At 40.1% G+C, this 15,458-nt stretch overlaps 1 protein-coding gene across 2 annotated transcripts in view; it reads right to left on the bottom strand.

Moving 5' to 3' along the window:
* Positions 1-141: 141 nt before the first annotated feature.
* cacnb2b (calcium channel, voltage-dependent, beta 2b) overlaps positions 142-15,458 on the bottom strand; it is a 40,696-nt gene continuing 25,379 nt past the window's right edge. For both annotated transcript variants that reach the window (XM_084368066.1, XM_084368067.1), the window contains exons 3-13: positions 11,494-11,616; positions 11,226-11,365; positions 9,466-9,527; positions 9,334-9,359; positions 9,102-9,182; positions 8,907-8,965; positions 8,460-8,569; positions 5,609-5,760; positions 5,341-5,436; positions 4,802-4,975; positions 142-3,349 (exon numbers count right to left, since the gene is read on the bottom strand). In XM_084368066.1, the coding sequence (XP_084224192.1) occupies positions 2,588-3,349; positions 4,802-4,975; positions 5,341-5,436; positions 5,609-5,760; positions 8,460-8,569; positions 8,907-8,965; positions 9,102-9,182; positions 9,334-9,359; positions 9,466-9,527; positions 11,226-11,365; positions 11,494-11,616 (1,785 nt within the window). In that variant the 3' untranslated portion in view covers positions 142-2,587. The remainder of the gene's footprint in view (positions 3,350-4,801; positions 4,976-5,340; positions 5,437-5,608; positions 5,761-8,459; positions 8,570-8,906; positions 8,966-9,101; positions 9,183-9,333; positions 9,360-9,465; positions 9,528-11,225; positions 11,366-11,493; positions 11,617-15,458) is intronic.

The following is a 15,458-nucleotide window of genomic DNA, read 5'->3' as shown; positions in this document are numbered from 1 at the left end:
CTGTTTTTGAGATGGAATAAATGTCCACCTTAAAATAATCTGCTTGGGGGGGCTTTGGAGATCATCTTACCTTGGTGGTCTGGTCAGTATTAAGTCATGGAGGTGCTGACATCTTCAAATGAACTCTCACTTAACACAGTCTTTGTTTTACATTTTAATGGTACTCAACAACAGAATGCATATTTGTCAAAATTAACATATGATTGCTGTACAAAACAAAACAAAATAAACAAAACAAATCCTTTTGAAAGGAACAGAGTCAGTTCAGTCTCGTCAGCTCAAAGCAAACATCCACAGTAGTTCTACCAAACAGTGCAACGGGCTCTCTGGTTCTCCTTATATTTACCCAACAAGGCAATTATGAAGTATGTACAAATGCATAGAGGTTGTTTTCAAGCAATAAATTTTATCACAAGAAGATGCATAGAGTATCCAGCATATAGCACAGGTCAGTGTCACCAAGAGATTTTTCATGCTTCCAGACAGAGCAAATGCAAGTCAATAAATATGCTTGAACACCATTTAGAAAAGTAGGAAGCAGAGTATGACTTCCCTTTAGAATCATGTAGAAAAATAGTTTGTCTTTCCTTACCAATGTTTAAAATAAATTGTTTTATTTAAACACAAGGGGACAGAGTCAGATGTGACACACAAGCCTGTTGTTACCCACAGTTATTTGACCATTTCACTAGACAAAACAACCCTTTGTGTAACTTTGTAGAAACAAAAATCATAAAATGCATTTATCGTACGGAAGCCGAGACGAGCCATTGTTTCAGTAATTTTATCCCATTATCTCGAGACCACAAATGAAATGATTCATAATGTCAGGATAACAGATGTTTTCTTGTCGTAATTATTTTTGAGTTCCAACAAAAGGTTATTTTCATTATCCATTAATCTGCTGATTACTGTCTTTGACCATTTAGTGTATAAATCGGAATTTAGAAATTCACCAAAATGAATCAGAGATCAGTTTTAACATTAAAAATGCGACTATATCATACTACGAAACAGTCGATGGCCAGATCCTAAAGTTACTGATGCTCTCTGAAGCTCAGCTGCCAAATCGGCACAGCTGCTCCAATCCCCTTTAAGGTTAAAGGTCAAAGCGGGATACTTGACGTAAGATACCCGCCAGACATCAATTACTTTTACGAGAACTACGTTGGCGCACTGTTACTTGCGATGAATATACAAGAACGACATGTACAACAACGCCAACATGGTTTACAGTACACCATCAATTTTAGAGGTTGGAAGACATTTGGATTTTCTCTGAGAGAAGAAAAACTGGACACAGGTCTGGCTATTTGTAAGGTCTGTAGAAGAGATCCATTTATTCCCCCGCGCCATGAGTAACAAAAATACTTGTGATTCCCTGGTCAATAATGAAATATATCGGATAAACTTCACTGGCGATCAGGGAATCCCAAGTGTTGAATAGATTTAACAGATGTTAAGGACTGTATTAGATTGCATCGCATCGAATCGCACTGGATCGTCCCTGAATCGTATCAAAGCCCATGTATCGTGATGCATATTTGATCATCTTTTAAAGGAGAAATGCACACCCCTAATATAAAATAAAATGTAAAACAGTGACACAATGTTATCTTACAAACTTCAAATTGTGTCCTTTTGTGCGGCCCACAAACCAACAGACAACCTCTTTAAAATGATAAAAAAAACATTGAAAAAAGTCTTTTGAGAGGCTGAAACCAGATCATTTTTGCAAGAATTCATTATTTATCATTATTTTCCTGTTCATTGACCAATTGACTAATTAAAATGACTACAAGGAACTTTTAAGTGTTTATGAAACAGTCTTGTGATTCCTCTGATGATTATAAATGACATGACATGTAACAGCGCTGGTGTCATACTGCTTCTGTCAAAAGGGGCCGCTAGAATCAACAAAAACTGAAAGTTCCTCGTAGTCACTTTAAGTAATTGTTTTAACTCTATGCAAGACAGTTATTTTGCTGTCTGAAAATATATCAAGAAAAGGACATTTTCCTTCTTTTCTCAGTCGCCATTACTGATTTGTTGTATGGTCATTTTGCAGTGTGTAGTTTTTGATGCTGAACATTGTAACCTTAATGAAGGTAAGATTAATTGCAGAACTTTTGTATGACTGTTAGTTTTCATAAACCAGCAACTCAGTAATTCTCCTGTTATCACAAGAAAACAAACATTTCATGTCAAGATAACAGCAACCATGACTGTCCTTGGCTTCCGTACGTTCGTGCGGCCGATGCAAAATCAAAAATTTCAGAAGGGACGCTGTACGAACTACACCATTGCATTTATCTTGACTAATGTTTGTGCAAAAATACACACAGACAGAGCCATATGGATGAGGTGAAAATAAGACTGACAACAATAAGAGATAATATTAATCTGGGTAAAAAACAAGAAAGAAGGACAAAGTGTGTGAGCGTGAGTGGCAGAGGGTAAAAAATGGCAAAAAATAGGAGGAGAAACATTGTCTACAAAGAGGACACACCACTCTGCCACGTCCACTAGTGCATTATAACTTGAGCAGCATAAAACCATGTGCCAGCCCACAGAAGAAACAACGCAGTCACTGGTGTATATAGGAGTCCCTGTGCCATTGTCGTGCATCTCTATCTCTATCTCTGCCTCGATCCCTATCTCTGTCTCTTTCCCTGTCCTTGTGTCTTTCTCTGTCCCTATCTCTGTCTCTATCTCTGTCCCTGTCCCTGTCCCTGTCTCTGTCTCTGCCATGGTAGTGGTGGTAGTTCTGATGATTCTGTGCAGGATATTGATCCGGGTGGTGTGTCCGTTGTGGAATATGCGTGTGATGCCTGTGCTGCCGGTTGCGTTCATTGTGCTCCTGTTCATAGTCCTCCTCCACATGTGGCTGGCTGTTCCCACGGTGGTGTTGGTGATGGTGGTGGTGGTGGTGGTGGTGGTTGCTGTTGTGATGGTGGTGGTTAGGGCCTCGGTGGTTATAACGAGTCTCCTCCTCATCTTCCTCCACCACGTCCTCCACTTCCTCCTCCCTCTCCTCGGGCAGGTGCCTGCGGGGAAGCCTCTGGGCGTAATCCCTGCTCTGCTGTACTTCTGGGCCACCGGATGTTTGGTTGTGCTGGGTGTGGCTGTGATGCTCCATCCGGCGGTGGTGGTTATGGTGGTGATGGTGATGGTGGTGGGCATGCTGGGGTCTCTTTGGTTCAGTCCTCAGGAGCCGCTCTTCCTCCTCTCGTTGGCCCTCCTCAGCCCTCTGTTCCTGTGCTGGGGCTGAAGGGGGCTCCTGGTCTAGGTGGTTCTCCCGGGAACCCTTCCTCTTGGGGGCAGCTGGCTTCTTGTTTTTCTGCCCTTCCTGGGACAAGAAAATGGAACGTAATGGTCACATACATGCATATGAGGGACACACATATGTAGAAAGCTAGCCATAACACAACTCCTGTATTTATTTTGCCAAAGATTATTTGATTCAGGAGAACCTGTAGCTTAAGTCTGGCTCATTTAAAGGGGCAATATGTAAGAATTTTGATTAAAAACATTCAAAAATCAACTAAAATTATCAACAGAATGTGAATAAATAAAAGTTTTGACATTATTATGATGTCTGTGTAATGTGTTGCAGAGATGTCTACTGAAGTTAGCATGCTAACCAGCTAGCAATGGCCTGTCCCAGTCCAAAGCTCCTGTGCAATATATATACAGTATAGGCAGGTTTTTATGTTTTAATTTAACTGTTGACTCTGTACTTGTATGTTTTAGACTTCTATATGACTTTTTGTCTACATTTGACTGCTAATAAGCAAGTTATACCTTTTATTATACTATAACATTCTCCTTGACGTTTTTTCAATGAAAAACAGGGGAGCTATCTTTAGCAGCTGTCTCAGTCTTTGAGGGTAAGTTGCCAAAAAATACTTTTGATACTTGAGTACATTTATTACCAGGTACTTTAAGACTCTTACTCAGGTACTATTTGTATGAGCGACATTCACTTTTACCAAAGTAATGTTTAAACACCGTATAGACGCACAAACTCAAACACACACACAAACACACACGCCCACAGCTGCTGTTAGGGAGGCAGCTGGCCCTCATGTGCCTAAACTGGCAATCACACCAGAGGCATTTCGAAAATGAGTTTTATCATGGGACCCTGGGCCACTCAGCGCGGTCTTGTGCACTTACTCACATGGAAACAGACACACTTGCTGCCTCAGGCTTCTCTGCATCTGTTCTACAGCTGCTGCAACTACTGTTTAGATTTATTTTTATTGATCAATTATTTGTTGTATAAATCTGTAAATTTAGGTAGCAAGATAATTTACTCATGCTCCCCCGACAAAAAACATAAATAAAGACAAAAGTTAGTCTTTTAAAGCTTGAACACCATTACATATATCTAGCGTCTGGCATATTTTGATGGCAAACAGCAGAAATTCTGCATGCCACGATTACCGTCGCGAGGGAGGGAGGGTGCTACTGTAACTCATCTATATTACTGCATTGGGATGGTGAAAACTCAGCTACAGCAGGATTTAAAGACATGTCACTCACCAGAGGCAGACCTATCATTTCTTCAACTTTCCAACAGTAGGATGAGGAGAAATGAAATGAAAATGTTAGACGAGTGAGTGGAAACAAACACAGATGACATATAACATATATAACATTCCTGCTGAGCTCATAAGTTACTTTGCAAAGCTCTTCTACATTCAACAGAGGAGATGAGAAGGATGATATGAGATGAGATGAAAGTGTGAAAATGATATCCTGTAGCTTCATTGTTTACATAGTGTTTCCCATATACCTGTATTCCTGATGGATTGGTGGGCAGTGTATTCCCAGCCAGATGGGCTACCAGTGCGTTGGTAGCCTCCATCTCTGGAGGATGAGTGGCTCTCCAGTAAGACTCCAGATAATCAGCAATGTGCTCACAGGCATCAGTTAGCTGGTTCTCGTCTAAGATGACATCAAACATTTCCTACAGGAATAGAAAAAAGGAACAAGGTCAGCGAAAGACCAGAAGTCGCTGGGATGGTGGTTTGAATTATAAACTGTGACACCATTGATAGCATGGCAGAGGTTTGGGTGGGCTTTGAAAATAACATTTTTCTGGTTTTCATTTTCAAGTTTATATTTAGGTCTTGCAACGAGATTCCCAAAGAAATCATAAATTGCTATTTAGTACCATTTTAACAACTTCAACTACAGAGATGAACATAAATGTATGTTTTTGTGCAACTATTGAAATATCTAAAATGATCACATGACATGATAACAGTGAATCCATTCAAGATAAAATTCCACTCCATCAATTTTGGACAGTGGCCACTAGATGGCACTCACTGGCGGGCATTGGGCGAGCTTGTCTGCTGCCACCAGCTGAACATTGAGATGTTTGGTCTGCGACTTCCCTCTGGTCTTGATCAGTCTCGTCAACACCTACACAGCAGAAGTGAAGAAGAGAAGGAGGAGAAAAAGGAAGCAGAGAAAGAAAGAAAAAAGGTTATAATGTTGGTAGGCATTTTACAAACACTCATGACAAAACAAAATATGGAGAGAGCTGAGCAGCAGTTAGTCCAGAGGAGGTTGGAAGGTCTCTGGTGAAGCTTACCTTTGGTGAGGAGATCTTGACGTAGACTAGAATCGGTGCCAGGGAGGTCTTGGACACCTGGAGAGGGTGGTTGATTGTGTCAGCATCTAGAACGACCAGCTGCAGGCTGCGGGCGAGCTCGAAGATACGCTCCACCTCCCCCTGGATCTGGGCTAAAGCACGAGTTTGACACAGAAGATCAGGAAATCCATCAACTGTGTTTTTCATGTTAACATTTCGGTTGTATTATTATACATGTGTTATTTGCTAAGTCATGTATTTTCAATGTGTGTTTCTTTTCTTTTATTGTGCTATATAGACAGGGTGCCCATGGAAAAGAGAGTTACAGCTCTCATTGGGCCAACCTGTATAAATAAAGGTTGAATGGAAATAAAAAGATGCCACATTTTCACAGATAACTCATAAACTTACAGTTGCTATTTTTTCCTACCACTGATCTGTTTCTTTTATTTGTAATTTCATGATAATTTATTTGAAACAGCTACATTATACCACTGTGTAAACATTTTGAATGATTTCATATGTATTCGGATTTATTGTTTTTCTCTATTTTATTATTCAAGATAGAATATGGATAAAATGTGAAATATTTTATTTTGAAGCGCAAACCAGAGGTAGCCTTCTATCCATTCACACAGTCTTCCTCAGTAGAGGAAGCCAACATGGATGAGTAGTCCTTAAAGTGCTCAGAAGGATGGAAATCCGATTTACAATCTACATATCTGTAACTGATAACTGGGAAACTCCGCCTGCGGAGGAATACCATGTGATGTAATCAAAACAGGGCTGCTCAAAGAGGGGCTGAATGTTGGCCTGACATGAGGTTCAATTTGGCCCACCAGATGTTTCTAGTGAATAAACAATTATACTTTTATATAATTGTAATTTTACAATAATGTATGTTGGAAACCTGTGATAGAATTTTACATTGATGTTTGCTTTTGGCCTGTGGTCCACTATTAATATGGCATCCCTAGAACAGCATCGCAATTCAATACAACAAACACAAACAAACAAAAACAACAATGACATATTTGTATTTCTGTTGTAGAAAACAAGACAAGTCAAAAGTACAGAACAGAACTGTAAATGTGACCTAGGTAGAACCACTGCCTACTTAACGAGACGGACTAAATAAGTGATATTTTTTTATTTCCCTTGGTTACCAGTCCAATAAAAAGGTAACTCTGCCAATTTTATACATTAAAGTGTGTTTACAGGTCTTGGGGAGTACAACTGCATATGAAGAAGAAGAAGAAGAAGCTGCATGTAATCTGATTAATTCCCTCCAGTGATGTCACAAAGGGGTAAGTTGCATTGTGGGTAATGGAAGAAGATTGTGTGGATATCTCTGGTTCTGCCTCTTTAATTTTAATCATTTGTTTTGAAACTGTCAGTGAGTACAACAGTGTTATAGGAGTGCAATGCTAGACCAGTGGACCTTTACAAAACCTGGTGCCTACATTACCCACAATACAACTGAACCACTGAGTCACATCACTCCCATGCAGCTTCTTCTGGAGCCACAAAAGGCTTTATGCCACTTTTTTCCCCATATCAAGACCTGTTCTGTAGCACACTTTAATGGGTAAAATTGGTGGAGTTACCCTTTTTAAGAGAACTGGGATGGGTTACACTCATGGGAGAAGTAATTTAAAGATTGGCCACTAGAGGGAGAGCATGAAGCAGGGTTTTGGGGGAGGCAGTGGCTGTGGCTGGACTCACAAATACTCTACCATAACACTGAATTACATCTAACACATCTGCTAGCCAACTAACAGAAATCAACAGGAGAAAGCCCATTTATATCTACACATTGAACAGTGACTGTCGGTGTTGATGTGAGGTGATGAAAGGAAGGAAGCTGACGGATTCAAACACACAAGGACTGCCAGTGCTTTCAGTCATACATACCGGCAGCATCTGGGATGAGAGAGCAATGAGAGAGACAAGAGTAGAGAAAACCAAGTAAATCTTATTCGGCTTCTGTTTGACAGCCAGCCTTTCTTTTGTAACTGAGCCTACTGCACAATGTCACTGAGGAGTCATTCAGCAAACACAACTGTACAGTCTTTACTGGAACAATCCAGCGACCTACTTATGTCTACTTTTGCTTTGCAATTTAATTTGCTTTACTGCAAAATGGAGTCATATCTAAACGCTCATTTTGAGGCTACAGCCAGCAGCAGATTTTATTTTTTAGCATAGCATAAAGACTGGAAACAACTAGCCTTAATCAAACAGTTATACATCATTATTAGTGAGCTTTAGAGGTGCTGGCAGGCTTCTATCTTTAAAACATTTTAATAGAGCCAGGCTATTGTTTTCTCTTTTTGCTAGGCTAACGGGCTGCCGGCTGCGGCTTCATAGTTTGCATACAAACATGAGCGGTTTCAATCTGCAGGAGAGTGAATAAGCATTTCTCCAAAAATGTAAAGCTATTCCTTTTATTATTTGTCTTCATTGTGGTGCATACAGTGAGCTGTTGACCATCTATTCAGCGTACAGAAGAATAGACATCTCGCGAGCACAAACCGCACAATGTTTCAGTGAGATAAAGAAAAAGTGTAAGTCTGACACATTAGTTTCATACCTGGGTCGGACAGTATCAGTTGCTCGATTTAACCTAATTACGGTTGCAAGTGGGTAGGATTTTCCCCAAGGGACAATACAATGAGTGCCAGACAGCTGAGACAATTACTACAAGTCATTTTAGGAGTCAATTTAGTGTACTTTCTGTTACTGATATTATCTGAACAGTCCTGTTGAGGTAAACCCCAACCACCTTACTCAGATAAAAGAGAATTTGCCACAACTGCTGGCTTCAGGTTGGGAAGGTAAAGCCGTGTACCTAAATTGGAGCGGGTGTTTGACCGGTCCATTAAGGCCTTTTTGCCCGGATTGTTGAGGATGGACCGTTTAGCCAGAGAGATGTCCGCTGTGACCCGTGTGATAGTGATTCTGGAGAGGAGACAGAGAAACAGGAATTGTTACACTGTCCTGATTTTCATCATGTTTTATCTCCACATGAAAATACGAAAGAGGATTAGGCCACATGGAGAAAAAAATGGGTTCTGACTTTTTACACAATACACAATTTTGACTTTTCTCCCCCCTCAAAATTCGACTTTAAGCTTTTTTTTTCTCTGACTTTTATTCTGAGACTGAAGTCACAATTTGGAGGAAAAAAGTCAAAATTGTGAAAAAATAGCCAGAACCTTTTTTTTTTTTTTCTCAGTGGCCCTAACCCTCTTCAGTATTAAAAGGTGTGACACTGAAGACTCAAATCAGAACTTACCTGCCTTCAAATCGATGTTTTAAATAGTCAAATAGTGCTTTTTGCATCATATCTGTAACCTGGAATTAAACAGGAAACATGGATTTTTAAATGAAACTCCTTGCTTTACGAGTCCAACACGAAACACCCATAATTATTTAAAATGACTAGATTATTCTCATCTTTAAAGCATTGTAGTGTGTGAGGCAGACTCACCTCTAAGCCCTTCAGTGATGGTCCCATCAGAACCACAGGGCGCATTGTAGGCACTACATCATACATAGCCACCTGCTCCCCCTACAGCCACAAAGAGACACATTTAATTCACTATATGAAATAAAGGTGAGTGTCTTGTGCATTGAGTATTTATTTAAAAGACGCAGGTAAAATAAAGGTAATAATGTCTTGAAAGATATGTCAAAAGAACAACAAATGTTCAGTCACTTACCGGCTTCTTTTTCACCTGCTGATTGGCTGTTCATGCAGAGGGATAAGAGAGGTATCTAGTGTTATCACAGCATGTATCAAAAAATAAACAGCGAGGAATATTTTCACACACTTATTTTGCACACATGCTGACCTTGTGATGGAGGAGTATATTTCTTTGAGTTCATATCTTGAGTTTGTTGAGCTGCGGCTTTGCTGTGGAGAGAGAAAAGTCCTGAATTAGCTCAGATCCTTCCCACTAAAGACGGAGACAGACAGAGCCGTCAGTCACGGTGAACACAGAGCTCTATGTTTCTATGCAATGAAATAATTTGTTCTTACACATTATATATGCACTTATGTAAGAGAGCATTATATAAAGCTGGGAGAGTAAATCCTTTGAAGTGATTCAGCACACACAGTTAGAGCCAGAGCCAAATTTCCGAGATCCTCTAGATGTGTTTCTTCCAGCCTAACTGGGTCAAGTCAAAGTCTTAGAGTCTGTAGTGGATCTTCCTGCCTGCCAGGCTGATTAGACTAAAACAACCTACTGACTGAACAAAAGTGAAACATTCCTACATTTGAATCTCATGCTAACTCCACACCCTTGAAAGTCGATTTCATACCAGGTTGAAATAAATTGAAACTAATGGTTGTCAAAAAAGCTAGTGGATAAAAGATGTTATATTTCTGCTCTGCCACAATCCAGAGGCATATATTACACTTTTTACTCGACACTTATTCACACACATTATTTGACAACTTTAGTGACTAGTTACTTTGCAGATTTAGTTTAATACAAACTGTAACCAACAACAAACAACAAATTATGATTTTATATCTTTATTGAGGTGAACGTTGATGGAAAATTCACAAGCTACCCAGCAGATAAACTGTATAAAGTAATTATTAATGCATGAATAATTAAAGTCCAAGAAATATAATATGCACTTTTACCAGCTGTGGCAGCATTGGCTGGTAATGTATTCACCTCCTGTGTATGCATGTGTGTGTGTGTGTGTGTGTGTGTGTGTATGCGTCAGCATGATAGCGTCACAACCGTGCAAGATGCAGTCACAAAAACTTTACAGGTGTGTAGTTGAGATTAAAATGAAGGCTCTGAAGTTTTGAGATGTTTGTGTTCCTATCAGTCAGTATTGAGTACTCATGTAATAACGTAGTGATGATAACTTAGTACTCGTGGGCCAGACGTGAACATGCTGACGTGTGCGGTGGCCGGTATGATTCCACTGCAAGATGGTCTCTAGTTCTGCAAAATGCCATTCTGCATCATGAGTACATTCACTTTTAGTAATTTAAGTACATTTTCATGCTAATACTGTTGCATTTTTTACTTGTAACTGAGTATTTCTACACTAATGGTAATGCAACTTTTACTTAAGTACAAAATTACTTATTCCACCTCTGCCTTCGACGGAGCTGGACTGGGTAAAAAAAAAGTAAAGTAACAGTTAACTTCACATTAGTTTTGCAGTTGAGTAATACGTATGATAATGTAATTACTTTTCATTACTTTGGAGCACTTATGAGTAATGGATTAAAGTTTTCAAGTAATTTTCCAACCAAGAACCAGATCGATATTGGAACCAGCTGTGGTTTGATCCGCTCACACTTGCTTTGCTTTCATTCACAAAACAGTTGCTGGTGTGTTTCACCTCTCTGGTAAAAAAAAAGCACTTTTACTAATCTGTGGGTGTTTTCAAAGAGCGTCAGCTGAATGCCTAAAATGTCATATAATCCGCTGTATTTCACTTTGTAGTCATGTTTTGTTTGTGCTGGACCAATAAAGATTATTATTAGGATTACAAGATAAGTCGGCACACGACAGCGTGGGCTCGTGTGCTCGTTTGTAACCCTGTTGTATTGAAGCTGCTGGAAATGTGTTGTACGTACTTGGCTAAGGCCTTGGCAGCTTTCCTCGCCTGGACTTCTCTTCTGATGAGAATGGTTTCCAGATTGACTGGACTGGGGATGAAGCCCACCACGCCATCCTCCTTCACCGGCCGCCCGATCCACCACTCATTGTTAAACTTCTGCTCATTAAGTACAAACAAAAGAATGTCAATTAAAGGCTTGATTCACGGTCTGGCTCACATGTGTTTCTTTGTAGTAAATCCACCTGTGTGTGGTTCAGTAATGTGTGTGTGTGTGTGTTTCAAACCTCTTTGACATGCAGGAACTCTCTGGCCTCAAAGGTGACGGCCTGGCCCGGTACAGGAACGTTGTCGTCGTCTGCTGGCGTGTAAGAGAAGTTGCAACGTACTGCGAATGCCACAGGCTTGGACTGGGGACACAGGACGGGTGTTCATATAAATGAATATTACTAACTGATGTCACAGTCAATTTTAACACCTTTCTATCTGCTTTCATGTCTCCATTAAGGACTAAATAAATGAATAAACTCACAATTTGTCCTTTTGACTGTATGTAGTTGCTACTCCTGAGAAAACACCAACAATAACACCACTTGGAATCACTAGCGGGAAAAGTTGTCTCCTGTCTGAATACTTCTACCACCACTGCTTGTACAGTATGTGGGTCGTCTATAAGTACATTTTTAAAGTAAGAAACAGCTCTGCAGTTTATTATTAACAGCTTCTAGATGGGAGCATGTGAAAGTACTTATTTGAGGAAGATTAATAATTAATGCGAAACTGTTTGGAAAACATACAAAGCACAAGATAGTGCAGATCTACAGAACCGGGTAGTGTCATGGAGAGAAAGAAGATATTTTTGTTAATGAATGATTACCTGTGCTCTCAAATAATTATTCTGTGCACACAAAGTGACAAAATATAGCATTTAACAATGTTATTAACATATGTCTAATGGATATTAATTGATTTTAAGGAAGTTGTGAAGTTTTAATGATACACTGACACTGATGAAAAAGTTTTATTCGGCTTTTATTGAGTCTGTTCTTTCTTTTTCTACGTGTGCTGGTTTGGTAGTCTGAGTCTTAAAAACAAGAACAAACTGGTTAAAATCGTTAGGCAGTGTTGTAAGATTACGGGTGTTACCTCGGTATCTGTAGGAAGTGAAGGCCATCTCTAGACTATTGTTTTGGACGCTCAGCATCTTTTATACGTTGAGATCCAGATCTTCCATCAGGACTAAGGTTTAGTCTCCCCAAGGGCAGCACGAACACATGCAGACTGTCTCTTCAAACTATTCAAACAAACTACAACCACCTTGATCTGTGGTGACAGTGTAAGTGCTATGGATCCTGTCTTGTGTATGTGTTTGATATATTATGCATTTGTATTTGACTGTTTTGTTTGGCAAAAAAAATAAATAATTGCCCAACAAAAGTTACAGTGAAGTAGGAGTGTTAGCAGCATGCTAACTGCTGTGTTTTGGTATTGAAGTGCATTCAAATACTGGATTCATTCCTCTTTATCTATAACAAGTCATCATGTGAATTAGGTTTTCTTGTCCCTTCAGCACTTGTTTTTTTTATAGAGTTGTGTAACTAATTTGGACATTTTGTCAGCAACACTGGTCAGCGTTGGCTGCTATCATGTGAACATAACAACTTTGCAGCCTAATGCAGTGCAAAATGAACACTGTGACAGTTGTCAGACCGTAGCAAACCTCATCTAAATGAGCCTGAGATATGTGGGTACATTTAGGATTGACCTGCTTCCTTGTTGAAGAAGATAGCGTTGTCTTTAACACCCATCTTTAACAGCCCATTTTATATTATTCTCTATTTTCTAGATATTACACATTTCTCTCTAAAAAAAACTTGAATATTTATTTTGAATGTATTCTATTAATAAATGTTGATGAAGGTTCTCAGTCATCCAGGTCATGGTGATACTACATCTTTTAGACCTCACCTCTCATCCAAGAGGCTTGTTCAGTTCTCACTAACTGGAGGGGAGTCGCAGGCTGTTAAACTCTGTGTGGAAGTGTCCTTACAGAGTCGTTAAGGACACGTGTGAGTTCTGAGTTTCAGAGTCATTAGGGCAACTTGTGGGTTGTTGACCCAACCGGTCTTCATGTGGGTTTCTAAGGCTAGGTGACCCCAGGTGTGAATGGTTGTTAAGCTGTCTGGGGAGATAACTCAGTACTGCATTATAGGTGGGCGATTAATAATGTCTTAGGCCACCTCCTCTGGTCAAAGATGATCGTTCCAGTTTGACACAGCTGGATTCCTTTACTCCTCTTTCAAACCATCTGTCTTCTCTGGCCGAGATGTTTACACTGTTGTCCTCAAAGGAATGATTTTTTCCCCTTCAGATGTAAGTGGACAGCAGAGTCCTGACCTGAGGAGTTGGCCTTCCTGTGTTGTGTCATTCATTTATTGAGAGGTTGTTTTGTCTCCCTAATGTACACATCTGTGCAGTCCTGGCTGCATTGAATAGCATGAACTACATTATTCTGGTTAAGCCTGGGTGTTTTGCCTTCAGGATGGACAAATTTCTGCCTCAGTGTGTTACTGGATTGGAAGTGAACCGGGATATGATGTTTACTGAAGATCCTCCTGAGTTTCTCAGATGTTCCTGCGACATAGGGAATGGCGATGTTCCGATGTTCCGTTTTTCCATCTCCTCCTCTCCGTCTGCTCGGGATCTTTCAGAGGTTTCGACGAAAGTCCAGTTTGGGTGGCCACAGGTTTCAAGTGCTCGCCTGATGTGCTTCTGTTCCTTCTCCTTCCCCTCTGTCTTTGTGGGCACTGTCTCAGCCTGATGGTTTAGGGTTCTAGTAACCCCCAGCTTGTGCTTCAGTGGGTTATTCTATCAATAAACTGACTTTACTTGACAACACCATTTCTCTTTGACAACAAAATCTGCTATAGCCTTTTAACTGGAGACATTTGACATGTGGGAAAAGCAAAAGAGCACATAATAAACTTAACCATTTCTATCCAGCTGCTTCAGTTTCAAACATGGTGTTGTCCATGCTGCCTCGCTGTCACTCTGTCACGGCCTACTGGGCCACTCGAACAGAACAGAGCCATCGTTAATGTTATTAGTGACTTCTGCTTCTTTCCTTCTATGACATATCTAAACGTCTGCTGCGTCTTCCTCTGTGCTTCACAGTAGCGAGTGCATGCTTCCTTCTGATTGAATGCCTGTAGGAGTTGTAATCCTATCAGAGTCAAACGTCAGCGGCATTCAGATCAAGCTGCTAATTACTCCACTTTGGAAAGATGAGGCTGTGGTGGAGGCTGCGGGGTCAGCAGGGGATGGACCGAGTGTGTTTGTCGCCTTCATTACAGAACACCAGTGGGAGCGCATTAAATCTGTTGGGGAGTATTTAATTCAATATGCAATGGGACGTGTGTCAGCCGACGCTGCTTCGAAGGCAAAGAGAGGCGAAGAGTTTGATATCAGCTGTGATAATTTGATATATTTGTAAAATGACCTCTGAGGTCATGATGACCACAGAAACAGTGGATACCTCCTTCTGTATGTATCAAGCCACACTCAATATTGACAGGCAGTAACAACCAGTAATGGAGAGAGTACTGAAAATACAGTACAGTTACACTACTGAAATGTTCTTGCTTGTGTTTTCTGTACTTGCATTCTTTTTGTTTCTTATTCATCACATGGCTGAATTCCCAAACGATCCCTTCATTAGCTTTTGTTGTTGATCAGCCACCTCTTTTATTCCTAAATACAGCCTACAGGTTGTCTTATCACTATCAAACCATAAACTCAGTTTAAAGGTTTGCACAAGTTAAACATCTTTGCCTGACCAGAAATCGTCTGCCCCGTTAGCGGGAAAATTCTTGGTCTTAAAGGGTGAATGTATTTGACTTAAGACGTAGAAGTAGTTTTAATTCAAATTGTGTTTGTTGATTTATAGGAAATTCATAATAATGAGATGCAGTCCATTTCAGAAAATGGCATTTTTCCATTTTAGCACAGAATTTGATTTTTGGCAGGATTTTGTTTATAGGAAGAGTTCAGCAACTGGTACAGTGGATCAGAAACTGAAATAATGTCTTTCTCCTTTTTGTTTTTGTCATTTCATACATAGAGACCACATTTTGGTTTGACTGAACACAATTTATGGACAAAGGCAAACTGTGACCATAAAGGGCTATAATCCAAAACCTTGGGAACCAGCTGCATACTAATGGGAACCACTAAACAAATAGGTAATTCATGT

The sequence above is a fragment of the Pagrus pagrus genome, assembly GCF_965226575.1.
Source record: "Pagrus pagrus genome assembly, chromosome: 12".
Lineage (NCBI taxonomy): Eukaryota > Metazoa > Chordata > Actinopteri > Spariformes > Sparidae > Pagrus > Pagrus pagrus.
Note: the sequence above shows the minus strand (reverse complement) of the source record. Positions and strands in the feature narration are given on the sequence as shown.